The sequence below is a fragment of the Cibotium barometz genome, chromosome 55 (assembly GCF_041138505.1).
Source record: "Cibotium barometz isolate CiBa-2024 chromosome 55, ASM4113850v1, whole genome shotgun sequence".
NCBI classification, from domain to species: Eukaryota; Viridiplantae; Streptophyta; class Polypodiopsida; order Cyatheales; family Cibotiaceae; genus Cibotium; species Cibotium barometz.
This window is the reverse complement of record NC_141100.1, coordinates 15374649-15391516: the sequence shown is the minus strand read 5'-3', so window position 1 is coordinate 15391516 and position 16868 is coordinate 15374649. Positions and strand designations below refer to the sequence as shown.

The window sequence follows — 16868 nt, the reverse complement described above, 5'->3', positions numbered from 1 at the left end:
TGCTTCGAGACATCAGAGCATAGGTTACCTGTAAAGTTTCCTCTGACTGACAAACACAAGAACTACCAACATTTGTACTGGAAAGTTCCTGCCAACTGCTGCCATCATCTGGCAAGCCATCCACCATCTGGTCCTAGAAAGCCTCCACCTGCAGCGTATCCACACTTAAGTGGCCATTACCAGACTGCCACTCATCACAAAACGGAGGACCTGGGAGAGAGAGTGTTGAAAGTTTGTGAACTCCATTCTCCACTCCGCCTTCCCAAACTACCTGGCCTGTTGCCTTGTCCCGGAGATCAACAAAATGCTCATCAAATTCCACCCGTACGCCAATCTTGCAAACCTGATGCACTGACAACAGATGAAAACCAAGTGTTGGAACAGGGACTGACAGGTGGTCTACATGTGTTTTGCAGGTGGTAAGTGTTCCTCAAAAACAATTTACAGCTTTATGATTTCACATACTAATAATTATGGGTGCAAGTTCGCACTCACTTATAAGTGACCGGACAACTTGTAAGATATTCGCATTGGGCAGGACTATTTTAATACATGTAGCAGCCAAAAGGCGGCCACCAGACCTGTTTTGAGCCAACCTCTTTTAGGCCCCCCTTTTGGACCCAAAAAGCACACGATTAAGCTATTTTCAGCGAAAAGGCTCTATTACCGGAGGGAACTTCAGGTTTGGCTCATGCACATGCGTTCTATGTGCATGTGGGGGCTGGTCAACCAGTTTTACAGCTTCCTACAACTATCTACCGCTACCTACCGTGACGGGATGCAACCAAGTGTGAGGCCAAGTCTAGTCAACTCCGACTCCTTCTGGTGACTGTTTTTGCTGCTGGCCAACTGAATACAGCCCTAATAGGCTGCTGGTCCGGCATCCAGAGACAAGAAATGCTGGCCGATTTGTGTGGGAGGCATCCTCTACTGATCGGAGACCTTCTGGCTTGTGAACTGTTGCTGGTCGACTTCTCTTGTGGCTTCTGAGAGCTGGTCGACTGCTATAAACAGCCCTTCAAGGCTAGTCGACTTGCTCTGCGAGCTAGACAGGAGGAAGATCAAGATGCAGGGCAGTCCTGGGCTGATGTGGGAGTGCTATGGGCTATCCATGGTTCTCCTACATGTGCTTTATGCCGGGAATGCTCTCTTGTGCTGAGGATTGACATCAAATTCAGCATGTGTTTTCTTTTGTTTTCATTCTATACCAGAAGAAATAGGTGCTAGCCAGTGGAGAATCCTTGGGAACCCGCAAAGTTGTATTTGGAAGCAAACTCCTTTTCGGTAATCTAACCATAAGGGGCCGCGCGTGAAAGGGGGGGGGGGGTCACGTTAGATGTCACGGCCAGAAGGTAAGGCCTCAATTCGTGCATCCACACGAGTAGTGATTCGCTCTTCCATGTGGGAAAGTGCTTCCAAAAGCTCTTGCAAACAATATATGAACACCAATTGGCCCCAAAATGCAGTGGCGCCCCTTGCGGTGTTTCTTTAATAGATTATAAGAGCTTTGAATACAATAAAGCTGGAAACTCAGCCGTCACAGTAGAACTCCTGAAGCCTGCAAAGACCCTGCATCATGGCTTCTTGTTCACTCAGTATCCACAAACAATTCCAGCTATTGTTCATATCAAAAGACTCCCACACATTGAGTCCTGCATACAAAAGCTTTCTCCCATGATCAGGGTTGCCACAACCATCCATAGCCTCTCACCCTATGAACAGCATCACACCCTGACACATTCAATGCTCCTGCATCACAACAAAGACTCCAAATTGTTTCCCAAAAGAGAACTCGCATCACAGCACAGCATACCATACAGCCAACACACATGTACTAACCCTCTCTACCTTCCAAGGGTACTATCCATCTCAGTCATGGATCCCCGAACCCCTGTCCAATCAGCGGCAAGGCTGTACCAAACATGTGTCCGTTCCTGTATCCACTGCTTGCATGTGACCTATCTCTTGGAGAAACCATAAACATGTTTCCTCAAGAAACCTACAACCTGTTTCCAAATGAAACCCTTAGGCCTTTTTCCCCTTGAAACCTTTGTCCTGTTTCCACACAACACCATTCAAAGACAGTGCCAACAACAGCATACATCCAGTGACCTGTTTCCTCATGAAACATCTGGAAACATAGATATGCCCACAACTGTAGGTCCCTCTGTTCCTTTCAAGCAAGAAGAATGCAATCTGCTCTATGAACATGCACCCATGCGAGCTTGCATCACTTCCATGCCAGGAAACACATCCAAGTGACCTGTACTTGCAGCCAACCAAAACAGCCCAGTCCCTGGAATCCACTCTCCAAGCTGCCAAACCCCTCCTCCCGAGAGAGAGAGAGAGAGAGAGAGAGAGAGAGGTTTAGAGAGAGAAAAGCGCATGGGCAAGGCTGCTGTCCAACCGACGCTCCCTGCCAGTCCTCAAAGAGCTGCGCTCCCTGCTCAGCTCTCCTTTTCCTGCAGCCCAGCCCGCCAGCCCCCTCATGAGAAAGAAGAAGAAGGCGTGTACGTGCTGTTCTGCCCGCCTGTGCTCCCTGCTGACCAGCCGTCGAGAGAAAGCACACAAGTCTCAGTGTACCACCCTGCCCGCCGGCCAAAAGCACCCGTCTGCTTGCCCGACCAGCCTGCCAGCCTTTTTGCAAGGAGGGAGAAGAAGGCCTGCTGTTCAGCCCTATGCGTGTGCCAAGCGAGAGAGAGAGAAAGTGCGTGAGCCAGCTGAGCTGTGCGCTGCCCTGCAGTCTGCCCGCCTCTGCTCCCTGGTGACCAGCCGTCAAAGAGAAAGTACCCTTACATGGAGCTGCAGTCCCTTTCCAAGAGATAAGCCTGTCTCTGCAGCTGCCAGCCCCCTCCTCCCAAAAGAAGCGTAGGCCCCCAATAATAGCCTAGGGGCCACGATTATCCCCTAAAAGGGGTCCTTTTATTTTGAAGGCTTTTAAAACTTTGTCCCCTCCAACCCCTTTGTCCCCATGGGTTATGAGAAGGGACTTTAATCACTTTTTGGCCCCAAACTGGTGCCATTCACACTGTCCACCATGTCCCCGTGCACACTTGCATTCTGCCAAGAGAAAAACACAAGGTCGTAACAAGTGACATCGACACCTGTCCAGGTGGCTGTGCATGCTGCCCGACTGAGAAAACCTGGTACATTCAGCAATCAGCCAGTGGAGGACATGTGAGCAAAATGGGGAGAGGAGTGCTAAGGCAGCAGGCGCAAAAAGGGGCTAATGGTGCAAAGTGCCCTATATACAATTATTTATTTATGTTTATGTTTATATTTATATTTATTAGGAAAATCAAAAACTCAAAAACACTCCATTATCAATCAACATGAGAGCTAAATGCTAACAGGCCATAACACCAACCTTGGTTTGGTCTCGGAGCATGTTGCATATCAAATCAACTTCAATCATTTTTTAGGGTTCCAAGGTCTGTTGCCATGGTGAGACAAACTTACATCAGGAATATACCCCATACATTTCATCTCCTCGTAGAAGAAGAATGCATCCTGCAAGCGACCACCTTTCATGCATCCCACTAGGAGTGGTAAAAAGGTATCTGAATGTGGTTGGATTCCATCCAAGATCATGTCCTCATAGACATCACGTAGTAAAAATGGCCTGCAAACCCATCCAAGAGGTTATGTCTCACATTCACAAGGATACGTGCAATGTTGCATAAAAGCCTCATGAAACATATAAATGAAAAGAGCAACCACCAGAAAAATTACCTATTGAAATTGTTGAGATTGTAGAGAAAATCCGTGTACTGATTTACATCTCTTGCATAGTTCCTTTTCTCGTAGTCAACTGACACCACAGATGAATAGAAGTGTACCGCTCCGACCCGTTCCTTGACCATATGTTGTCGGTAAGTGAGAGAGAAATGTTTCAATTGCTCCGCTGAATCCAAGCCTCCTGCATTCCCGTAAAAAAAGGCATATTAAATTCCTACACACATCTTTAGCTCTATTCACTCTGATTTCTAGATTAAAATTCATAAAGCAATCCCTCCTGCTGAGTAGACCCAACCTGGCACAATTAAAATGCTCCTTGAATTTGTGAGAAAAAATGGTCACAAATTAGCACCTACGAGGAAAACATCTGAATTTCCAACATGAAAAGTTTAATGCCATCTCCACCACTGACTGCTGAGACATTACTCCAATGCTCTCTTGCAGATTTCAAGAAATGAACAGGCAAATTAAACTCATGAGTGCATGTGCAGGCATGAGGTACCAACCACGTTCTTAAAGAATTAAGTAGAATGTGAGTGATTTAAGGGATATAATGATCATTGTAAGGTATATAAGAATAATCTTGAGTGCATTTGCTCCAAGTCAAAAACTTTTTTTCCTTTCATTTGAAACTTTGACCAATTAGGAACTCATGTGTTGAAAATCATATCACAGCTCCAACAGGGATGAGATGCCCAGAATTTGCATAACAATTGCATGCCCTTGCTTTGCAACTAGATAGACAGCATGATCACGATAAAGTGTCCAAAGTCCGTCTGGTTCTTTGCAATGGGGAGGCAGTCAAGGAGAGTTCTGTTAGAGATTTTGCTGCATGCATGTATGTATGCATGTGTATGTACGTACGTCCAAATGAAAGAGACTAAGTTTGCTGTTAAAGAGATTCATAGCAAGCCCCTCCCAATCAAGTCTCTCAAAGTTACATACCATAGATGGTATGCAATTATATAACATGCGTGCTAACAGCAGAAGACTTAAAACATTAAGAAAAAAATGGATTAACGCTAAGCAAGATGGCAAACACACAGTAGAGAAGACCGTAGACCTAAACTACTATATATTGCAATGAATGAACAATAAAACGATAAATGCAGATCTGAAACATAGATCTAAGTCGTCCATAATCATGAATGACTACTGATGCATATGCAAAAAGGTTATTGGCAGCTCTCCATGTGAAAACACGCATGAAAAGTTGAGAACTGCTATCCAGATGCAGATTATGGGATATTGCCTGGAAGATGCGCCACAAGACAATGCCTCTGAATCAATGCTGAATGCACAAATGATAGAATGCCGTACTACTATGACCTTTGTGTCACCATTTTTGGCATTTACCAGCATTTATCAGTGTTTTACATATTTATGGACTTTTGGACAAGCTTCAAGAATGGGAGATTATCAAGAAATGGATCCTAGGCACCCTAGACATCATGTGGGTGTGGAGGAACATGACTTATGATTAGCAAAACGTCTTTGCCTCTATGGATCACGTGGGACATGTGTCCAACGAATGACAAGATTTACGTGTGTGGAAAACAAGCTCAAAACGTGACATTTATGCTTGGTGGACGTGTTTATTATAAAATTAATTATTTGGGCCCCTCGTGAGAAAGGCTTCACACTTATTATTATTATTTTGGGACGCTCGGGATCTTGGACATTACACACTCATTAAGGTTATTGACCTTAGCCTTGTAAATTAGGGGCAAATAAAAGCGTGAAGAAGGAAAAAACGTGAAAGAAAAAGCACAAAGAATAGAAAAAAAACAAACAAAAGCTGGCCCACGTATATTTATATTTGAAGGTCATTTTGGGCAATGATGCCCACGTATATTTATATTTGAAGGTCATTTTGGGCAATGATGGACAGATCGAATCATCGCCACTTCTTTCATGGAAGCCCATCCTCTATTGCAGTCCATGCACACGCGCACTGATGTACCATAGATGCTACCTATGCATTGTTGCATGTACCTATTGCCTATGTACAATTCCGTATAGATGCCAACATGGATTGTACCTTAGCCGCGTACATGGTTGTACATGCTAGCCATACATGGCTGTCATGTGGATGCACATGGACATACTAATCCCAGGCTAAATCCCTGATCTGCAGCAAATAAACATTAGCGTTACTTAGTGTGGACACAGATGGAGTGACGAGTCAGCCAGATTTACCTCACGGCAGTGGTGGATTAAATGAGATTTATGTCCACTGAAGCTGGCCGACAGTGGTCAGCCAGTTGGACTGGCAGCCAAAGGGCCTATAAAAGGCATTACCCTGTTCTTTGTTTGATATCTCACTCTTGGATGAAGTAGGTCTTAGATAAGGGTTTTGTTACCCCTTTTGGGAAGGCCTAAGGCCAAAGACTTCGTAACCTTTTATACACCTATGAATATACTGAATATACAGCCATCTCTCTCTCTATATTCTATGTCTATGCTGATTGTTCTTGCATCAGGTGTTCCTATGCAGTGCTTAGGGCTGAAAGAAGACTACCCGAGCTTCCGTGTGTGACAGAGGCTGTACATGCTAGACGTACCTCTGTTGTATCTGAAGCCGTACCTCTCCTGTACGCACCTTGCAGCACCGTACGTAACTAGATTGTACTTGTTGCACATGATGATTGTATCGTACTGTACCATGTACCTGCTACTTGTATGTCATCACCGTTGATTGTATCAGTTGTACCAGCTATGCTAGATGCACCTCTTGTACTTGTTGAAACAGTTGTGCCATCTGTACCCCAATTTTCGGTGGAGTATTGGAGATGTTCCTGATTGCCTATTTCTTGGCTCTCAACCACAATAAATATGTCTACGAGCCTGGTCATTGAGGGCTTCAACAGCTCCACCTCACTATGGGTACGATACATGGCAAGGACCTTTGGCCTCTTTGTAACGAACTTGACAATGCTCCAAGATGTATTAAGGATCTCAGAAATCCACCCAATTTCGGCAACATCATCTATCAAGAGATTGACACTATGAGCTGCACAGACAATCTGTGGGAACTCGTGCTCTAGCATCCTTCCCTTATACACACAATTTGACCCATTGTCAATCATCACCTGTACTACATTCTGAGGGCCAATAGCACTACCTAGTACAAATGGTGTCATATGTCTCTAGAAGGGGAGCATCAATGGCACGCACAAACATTGTGCCCTTACAAGCCCTTAGAAGAGGACACTAAAATGTTGTACACATTGCTTTTCCTCATATCTGTCTTGCCATCACATAATATTGTGCAACCGTATTTTTTTAAGGTGCCTTCAAAGGCTCCATCTCAAGCTCCACGTTGTCTTTCTCCCTCTACAAGTGTGTTAAGCATGGGGACTCATAAGATGGACCCTCCCACTCATACCCAATGCAGCTAAAAGCTTTCATAGCCTTCCTCCAATCAGAGGTAAATTCACGGGTGGCCTCCTCTACAGCCTGTTTTTGAAACCTTGCTTTAATGGTTGCCTCTTCAAAGAAGGCATGGTGGGCAAGGAAGACCTGTGGGCTGGAGGGGCGGAGGTAGATCTGGCAGCAGTTGTGTTGAAACGGGGACTCTATCTGGCTCTACATATCTGAATCATCTTTAATGGTAAGGTGTTGAAGTCCCATGCATGAGTGTTGGGTTCAATACCTGCTGGCTGTTGACGGTGCCATGAAAAAGCGCACACGCACATGAGCACAAAGATCCCCAAAAAAAAAAACAACTGCCTCTTTTCGACACGTCCTTTGTGTCCTAAAAAACATCATTGTCGGAATACGCAGCGGATATGAGACAAACTGTTAAGAGCACAACGTAGCAAGACACCAACATGAAGATGAGCAAACGCAAGAGATCCACCGGCCTGGAAAACGCTGAACTGTGTGTGGACGAGAAAACGCAGAAGAGAGAGAGTGAAGCTTGTGAACTCTGCACTGTATACAAGATCTGGTACACAATACCCAATACAATGGAGTGTGGGGGGCAGCCCCACTATATATATGGTCCAAGACTGCTGGTCGGCCACCGTCCTGGAAACCTGCTGAAGACCACTACTCCCGAGTATCCGTTTGCGGAGAGTCCTCCAATCTCCTCCCTGCCTGAAGAAAATGAAACATCGGTGTCCACCACCTCCAGGTGCACAAAAGCCAGAGTCTTCATGATTGCTACTGAGGAATCTTCACCCTTCTCGGTCTTCCGCTTGGGACACTGCCTCCAATAGCGGCCTTTCTCGCCACAATCATTACAGGTCCTCTCTGCCTTTAGTTTCTCGCGGTCAGTAACGGACTTCTTCTCAGAAGACTTCTCCGACGAAGCCTTCCCTTTGCCCGTGTTACGGCCTTTCGACCGTTGGCCAGTTAAGGCCTCCGAACCTCCACCCTGAGGAGGGTTCGTGAATCGCTCCTCCTGGTCCAAGACCATGGGCACAAGCTCCTCCCACGAGATGGTGCTGAGCCTGCCACTGGTAATCAAAGACGAGTAAAATGCTGAGTACTGAGAGGGCAAGTGCGACAGCAACGTTATGGCCATGTCCTCTGACGATATCTCCTTCCCAGCCTGAAGAACTTCCTGCTGAAGAGCCTGCAGCTTGTTAATATGCTCCCGCATCGTCGACGACTTTGCAGGGCTCATAACCCGCATCTGTACTTCCAAGGAAATCCTCTTCATGGGCGATACCCTGTTGTAAAGAGAGGCCAAATGCTGCCATATACCTCTGGCCAGCGTCATATGCTTTACATGATTGATTACCTGCGGTGTGCAATTGAGAAAGATAAACGAACGGACCCTGGCGTTGACACGATCCCACATCTACGTCTGAGCCTCCCGGTCCTTTCCGGATTGACGGTAACTCCCCTTCCTCTACTTCCGGCCGTGGAATCCCAACAACGACGAAATCAACGAGGTCGTAAGACTCCAAAACAAATTCCATCATAACCTTCCATATGCCGTAGTTGTTCCCGTCCAACTGACGGTCCACCGGGAACGTGGGGAGTGTCAGGATCTTCACATGCCTCTCGGCCATCTCAAACAGATCTACCATTGCGGGAATGTACTCTGAAAAGGGTGGGTGGGTGGGAACAAAGAAGAACTAACACCTGCAAGTGGCTGTCCAGCAAATCAGCCCGCCGTCCTCTTGCTTCTCCTCTTCCCGAACAGTCCCGAATAGTCCACCAATCAGCAACACAACAGTCCCCCTCTTGCTCACACAAATCCCAAGAACTATCTAGAGCCTAGGGCTCTGATACCATGTCAGAATACATAGCAGAGATGATGACCAGATTTGGGATCACGAGCAAAACGCAATGCAAAAAATCACAGCACAAGAGAGAGAGAGATAGAAGCGTGTAACTCTGCTCTATATACGCAAGAAGATCCCGGGAATGATACAAAATGGAATGGGGGGCTGGGAGCCATTTTATATGGCCCCATATACCCAGTCGGCCTGTGCTAAAGGCAGCCGACTGACCCTGAACCTCCACGACCAGCAAATATAGCCAGTCGGCCAGCTATCAGCAGTCGGCCAGCTATCAGCAGAGTCGGCCATCACATATATGGAGTCGTGGACCAGTACCATCAGTCGGCCAGCTACTGGGTCCTCCTGCCATCTCAGGGTGCCTCCCAAGCCACAGAAAAATGGCAAAAAATAGGGGAAAAATACGGAGAGTGGAGAAAAATGAGAAAACACCTCATAAGGGCGAGCACACCCACAACAAAGGCCCTGGTGTATAAAAATAGCCAGGAGATGACTTCTAACAACTCCAACCTTGGAGTCTAACTCCATCCCCTCCTGTGTAAAAGAGTCCTAGATCCTTCGTACTCTGCAGATACCGCAAGATCCGCAATCCTGCGTCCCAATGAGACTTCAATGGCGTCTGCATAAAAGAGCTCAACAGCCCTACGGAGAAGCTCAAGTCCAATCTGGTGTTTAGCAACCAGATCAATGAACCAACCAACTTCTGATACTGCGAGGCATCAAGTGGCTCACAAGGATCATTAACATTTAACTTTGTGTTTGGGTCCATCGGCGAAGTAATAGGCTTGCAGTTCTCCATCCCAAAGGCCTCAAGCAACTCATGAACATACCGCTCCTGAGAGACAAAAAAACCCCTGTGGGTCTGCCAGATCTCCAATCCCAAAAAGAAGTGGAGTAAGCCTAGATCGGTCATCTCAAACTCCTTTGACAAGGCAGCCTTCGTCACGCCAATGTGCTCCACATGACCGCCGGTGAGAATAAGATCATCCACATAAAGGATGATAATCGTAACCATGCCGCGTTTCCGAAAGAGATACAAGTTAGGATCTGCAACCGATCTTTGAAAACCAGTCCGAACAAAGAAGAAATCAATCTTTTGATTCCAAGCCCTGGGAGCCTGCTTAAGACCATACACGGCCTTACGTAACCTGTAAACCATCCCTCCTGATCCTGGAACAACAAAGCCTGGAGGCTGCTCAACATACACCTCCTCCAGCAGGTCACCATTAAAGAACGCAGATTTTACATCCATTTGATACACTGGCCACCTCTGAGAAGAAGCAAGGGCAAGAACGGTCCAAATCGTGGTCATCCATGCTGTCGGTGCAAAGGTATCCTCGTAGTCGATGCCTGGCTGTTGAGCATAACCTTTAGCCACAAGTCTAGCTTTGTGTTTGTCCACTGACCCATCTGACGCATATTTGGTCTTAAAGACCCATTTGACACCAATGACTGACCGTTTCGACGGCCTCGATACCAACTCCCATGTTTTGTGCTTCTTGATGGCATCAAGTTCCACCTGCATGGCTTTCCTCCAAGTATCCTGTGAAGCTTCCTTAACGTAAGTGGGCTCCTTGTCCCGCATAATACGAGACATCAAAGCATAGTTTACCTGAAGAAGCTCCGCTGTATTGCTTTTGTCGCGGACTCTGTGTAATCTTCGAGGGCCGTCCTCTGTGGTCCACTCGGAGGGTAACTCCGTGACACCTGACTCCCGAAGGGTATCTAACAACCACCTGGGTACTCAAACAGATCGTAAGGCCTCCTACAGTTGCGGGGGCTCTACTCCAGCTGCGGGCTCAATCTCCTGTACTGACAGAGATGGATCAACTAGAACAATGGTCTGGGAATCATCATAAGACTCTGCTGGATCTCCAAGAAGTGGCGGCTCCTCGACAATGGATACTGGAACATGCTCATCAAAGACCACATCCCGGCTGACAACAATCTCATTCCTATCTGGATCGTACAATCTGTATCCCTTGGAAAGAGAATTATACCCCACAAATATAAGCTTGCGGGATTTGGAGTCAAGCTTCCCCCTTTGCTTCTTCGGAATATGTACATACGCATCACTTTCAAAAACACGGAAGTGCGAGACATCAGGTTTCCTGCCAAAGTATGCCTCAAACGGAGTCATATTAGGTAATGAAGTCGTTGGAGACCGGTTGAGGGTATGGACAGCCATTGCCACAGCCTCTCCCCAAAGTGGACGAGGAAGATCACGATGCTCCAGCATGGTCCTCGCCATCTCCACCACAGTCTTGTTTTTGCGTTCTACAACTCCATTCTCTGAAGGCGATCCTGTATTGGCCAGTTCCCTCTTGATGCCATGATCTGCACAAAATCTGAGAAATACATTCGAGGAGAATTCACCCCCTTTGTCAGCCCTGAGAGTCTTTACCTGGATCCAGACTCTTTTTCCACCATCACGTGCCAATCCTTGAACCGTGCAAAAGCTTGGTCCTTCTGTGAAAGAAAGTAGACCCACGTGAATCTGGTACAGTCATCAACAAGCAGTATAAAATAGAGAGATCCTCCCACTGATGGTGTCTGCTGAGGTCCACACAAGTCAGTGTGAATCAACTCCAATGGTTTTGAAGCCCGCCTGGAAGCCTGCTTCGGAAAGGATTCCCTATGCTGCTTACCACGTATGCAAGAACTGCAACGTCCTTGCCTGCTACCAACATCTGGCAAGCCAACCACCATCTGGTCTCGGAAAGCTCGCCGCAATGCATCCACATTTAAGTGGCCAAAACGAAAGTGCCACGTATCTCCGACCTGAGAACCTGTCAATGAGGAGAGTGCAGAGAGCTTGTAGATACCATTCTCCACACCGCCTTCCCAAACAACCTGGCCAACCTCACGGTCCGGTAGAGCAATTGAATGCTCCTCAAATTCCACTTGAAAGCCAGTCTTGCATACTTCACGCACTGGCAGAAGATGAAAACCAAGAGCAGGGACATAAAGAACACGGGAGGCATGCTTGCCCCCCTTGCCATCGGGAATAACCTCCATCCGGCCCTCATTGTGTATCGGAATGGTGGAGTTGTCGCCCGACGCCAATGAAAATGCGACCTGACTGCCGTTTCAGATCCAGAAAGAAGTCACAGGACGGAGTCATGTGCCTGGAAGCACCACTGTCAAGAATCCATTCCCGGGTATCCTTTGCGGTGAAGCCAACTGCCTCCTCGCTCGAAGACGATGAAACACCAGAGTCCATCATCTCTAAGTGCACAAATCAGGAGTCTTTGCAGCTGAGGCTAAAGAATCAGCACTCTTCCCAATCCGCTTGCTCTAGTACATTCCCATGGTGGTGGACAACCATGTCGACATCCTTACAAAGTCCATCAATCAGCCTATCCTCTAGCGTCTTCACGAGCGGATCGGCATTGGTCCTCCACCATCATCCTCAACATCTTGAGAGGGGGACCAACCTCACCATTTGTATTATTTATCATTCTTGTAAAGAGTTCATGAGTAAGTGAAAACCCCTTAAGGGCATTGCTCATGTGACCATCATAGAGCAATAGGTTCCTTAAGGGTGGTACACTGGCTACCCTAATTGCTTAAGGGTGGTGCATCACCAACCCTTGATCTCATAATCTTTTTTCTCGCTAATACAAGGACCCAAAAACTGGGCTTTTATGCCCTCAATCATATCATATAGTTCCAAAATGAACACATGGAATTGCTAGATTGATGCATATGATACCCTCTTGCTTACCTTTAGCAAGAGTGGGAAGTACATCTCTCGGCCAACAAAGTGGCCTAAAATAAAAAGTTCAGGTTGATTCCCAAACATTAAAAAACCAAAGTGCCACCTTGGCTCCATGAGAGTCTACACGCAAAGCGTCAAATCATCAACTCCATCATGTATAGCATAGACTACAAGTTATGACTTTCTCACTCTTCAAGTGGAGGGACCATTTTGAGGAGGATAACTCCTGGGAGATGGTTGAATCTATAAAGGAGTTACACACTCCAAAGCTCATGACTAAGCTTGCAATGATGATGACTTTAGGGGTCGTCCAGAGCGGTTGAGAGATCACTCTACAGCACTCTTGCTACAGATTCATAACCCTAATCCCTCTTGTGCCTATTTCAGCTTTGGATTTGCTTTTAACCCTCTATGGTGATAATGCTATTTGAACAACCATTGACAAATTTAATATAGAGGCCTATTTCATCTGCCAAGCATTGCCTTTGAAGAAGACAAACGGTATGATAAGACCAAACATGGGGTTTGCGGCCCACTTGGATAGGTAGAACCTACCCTGCAACAAAATGGTGACTGTCCTCAGCACACACCACAAACAAGCGCATCTCTACCTTGCACTGTAGGTGCCCATGCAAAGATGGACAAACAGTCCATCAGCTGTCTAGTTGATTTAACGCTTCGGGCTGTGTGCCCAACATCACAGAATTGAAATAACCAAACCAGGCAGCATGTAGGTGCAATGTGCTCTTCTTGAAAAACAGCCTCCCCCAACACCTTCTAAAAAGATAAAGGTCTGGCCATTCGATGCATTCTGGCCCGCACATACACCAGTAAAGTGGGTTATAATACATGGTTCACTACCCTTCTCTTCTCTATACCCCCAGAATGAGCTTCCACTACAAACGAATGTAAAAATCCTTAGAAGACCTCTGTACATTGAGTCACTACCGTGTTGCAAACAAGCTATTCTAAAGCTGCAAGCTCTCTTAGTTCATCTTCTCTGCATTGGCTGTCTTTGTCCCTGCCTAGAAATGGGTCTTCTAGTATTGAGTTCAAGATAACTCAGATCATGTTATGTGACAAGTAAAAATGTGCATTTGAAAGTACATCTTCCATTTTTTGAGAAAATTTATTTTTTCTTAAATGCCAGGGTTTGAACCTTGTCTGTCTGTGTCGGTGTTACCACTCGGGCTAGAGCTCCTAAGAAACCAAAAAAAGATGCCTTGGTAAAAAAGGGGGGGGGGAAAGGATTACACCCACATAAAACTAGCTTGAGTGTTGGCAGTCACCACATTAACTGCTAGAAATTTCACCCAAAAGGCTTTCCCTGTCTAGGCTAGGAATGTTACAAGATACATCATGGTACATGTAAAAGTGTACTCTGTTTGTATGTTACAGCTAATCAAAAATGGGGAGTAATGTGCATGTAAAAGTGTCCTCTATTGTATGTTACAGCTAATCAAAATGGGGAGTAATGTGCTCTTTTATGCAAGCAAATAACTTTAATTAGTGAATAAATACTTTCACAAAGTGCCCCGAGAAGGAAGGCAGGAGGCCTAGATTCAAAGCGCCCAAATCTAAGCGAAGGGCAAGAGAAGGAAAGCGACCCACAAAAATGCAGAGTGATGGGTTTAGTGTGTTGATTCAAATCACAGGAGAAACAATGAAGGCAGGAGTGTATACCTGGGGTGGAGGAGCCCAGAAGCGGAGAGAAGGCTCGGGAGCCCTGGCGCACAGCCTGCCGGATGGACAACTGAAATGCCATCGCGATCCAAAGTAAGCTCACCTCTCCCTCTGATAAGCACCCTGAAACCTTCTGAATGTTTTCAAATAGGTGTGGCCATTTTTTTTTTTTATGTCAAAACAAATAAAACAAGTTGCAAAATGCCATTTGCACAAATAGGCCACCAAAATCTTTTTGGTGGTGCGTTTAATTAATTTGACAATTGATATGCTTTTTTTAAGGTTTCATAAATTCAAAGAGTATCAAGGCGAAAATTTGCCTTTTTTATAATGTAGAAAAACTGAAGGCAAATGTGCCTTTTTTGGAATGTTGAAAAACGTAGTTGTTGTAAAAATTTCTCACAACTAGGTGATCCGCACTCGCAGTCTATTTATCTCTCTCTCTCTCTGCATGCCTGTGCAGTGCAATCTCTCTCTCGTGAGTGCTGGAAGGACTGAGCTCTCTCTCTCTCTCTCTCTCTCTCTCTCTCTCGGGTAGAAATGGCTAGTGGGATCACCCTTGGGATGACATGGACCCACCTGGGTTCAAGTCTCTTCGTCGATTGGTCTCTCTAGATTAATAAAATCGACGTTAAGCGGCTCTCTCTCTCTCTCTCTCTCTCTCTCTCTCTCTCTCTATTCAGTACCTAGAGAACTCTCTCTCGAAAAAACAGAAACATGTATGAGCTGTAGGAGGAGATGGAGGGGAGGTATGAGGAGAAGGAGGTGGTAGCTTTTGTGAAGCATTATAAGCGAATTAAAATCAAAACATTAGTCAAATATTCGCTTCTTGTATTAACTTGAGAATTAAAAAGTAAAAGTATGCCTATTTAAAAACATAGTAAACATAATGTTATATATATAACAACAATTTTCCTTTCATAGATTTGACTCGTTGAAAAAAATTTCATCAGTTAAACTTTTACAAGTATTGTGTTATTAATGAATAAGCTAAGTTTAGTTCATTAACATGTCAAATTATTAAAAAATCACATTAACAAGTTAATCAAAAGTTGGTTTATTATTTTATTGATTTGAACAAGATTACACCTACAATCAATGCAAAAGTATATTTTTACTTAAATCTTAACTGATAAATGTACAACCATTTTTGAACAAAAAAGTTTCTAAATAGGCTGCCCCATTTGAACAAAAAGTAGCATGCCTAAATTTTATCATTAATTTGTAAGATTGCCCCATTTAATACAAAAATATTGTATGTTTTTAATTAATAGATACACCTTAAAGCTAAGACTAAGTAGGAAATGTGTCATAAATGTTATTGTGAGCATGTAATACAATGTTAAAATACTTATGCGTGAATTGGGCTACATGCATGAGGGAAAAGATTTGACCCAATCTATATCGATGGTGATGTTTCCTCATCCATGAAATTTGTTTATGCTAAGATATATGCTTCACATTTAAATTTGTTGCAAGCCTATGTTTTCAGTTGAAATGTCTTTGCAAAATTAATTGTTTTCCTAATGGTTGCAAAATTCTTGACAATGCTATCAAAGTTTTGGGACTACTTGCAAGAGACATTGGAAGCTCAAGTACGTGCCTCTGCAAGGCTTTATTTAGTGTGTAAAAGCATTAACCAAAGGTCAAAGCCATAAATCGAGTTTAAAGGGAAGCAAGGGTTTACAAAATCAAAATGGTGTGTAAAAGCATTAACCAAAGGTCAAAGCCATAAATCAAGTTTAAAGGGAAGCAAAGGTTTACAAAAACCACTTTAAAAAATCATGCAAAACCATCTTGTCTTCAAAAAAAACCATGCTCTTTCACCCAAAAATGGTTTTCTCCTTTTCTTCACCAAATCCATATCCGACGCGAGGGATGTGATCAATTGTGCTTATGGATTTAGGTGATACATGTGAGGATACCGACGGAGGTGTTACATGCGTGTAAGGTTACCAACTGAGGTGTCATGTAAGTGATGAGTGTTACGAGGGCCCTCGATCGAGGATCACCAACTCATGTATCTTATGGATTTTGTTGAGCATATTGGTGTGAGTATTTTTCCACACTTAGACATTATTTTTGATTACTTTCGTGCCATGTTTGTACATATTATTTTATCCGCCCATGATGTGTACAGGCATCGATCATTTTTGTGCATGTGAACTAGTATTTTAGGTTTACACATTAGTTGTGAATAAGCTTAAGTTGTGCTGAGATATTTTTGCGCATGTGAACTAGTATTTTAGGTTTACACATTATGAATAAGCTTGAGTGCTTATATATTTTTGGCATGTAAAAGACCAATTTTGTAAGTGGCACTATTATTAGCTCCAAGACCAACTTTTGCAATATAACATTAAAATACTCATGCGTGAAGGGGGTTACATATACAAGCAGGAAGATTTGACTCAATCTATGTCAATGGTGATGTTTACTCTTCCATGCAAATTTTTTGGCTTTTTTATGAA

General features: G+C 44.7%; 1 protein-coding gene across 1 annotated transcript in view; it reads right to left on the bottom strand.

Annotated features, from left to right (window-relative positions):
- Window positions 1-14590, bottom strand: part of LOC147607419 (pentatricopeptide repeat-containing protein At4g35850, mitochondrial-like) — a 58287-nt gene extending 43697 nt beyond the window's left edge. The window contains exons 1-3 of the mRNA XM_086790830.1: window positions 14398-14590; window positions 3733-3919; window positions 3460-3622 (exon numbers count right to left, since the gene is read on the bottom strand). Coding sequence (XP_086646956.1) covers window positions 3460-3622; window positions 3733-3919; window positions 14398-14479 — 432 coding nt within the window. The 5' untranslated portion in view covers window positions 14480-14590. The remainder of the gene's footprint in view (window positions 1-3459; window positions 3623-3732; window positions 3920-14397) is intronic.
- Between the last annotated feature and the right edge of the window lie 2278 nt (window positions 14591-16868).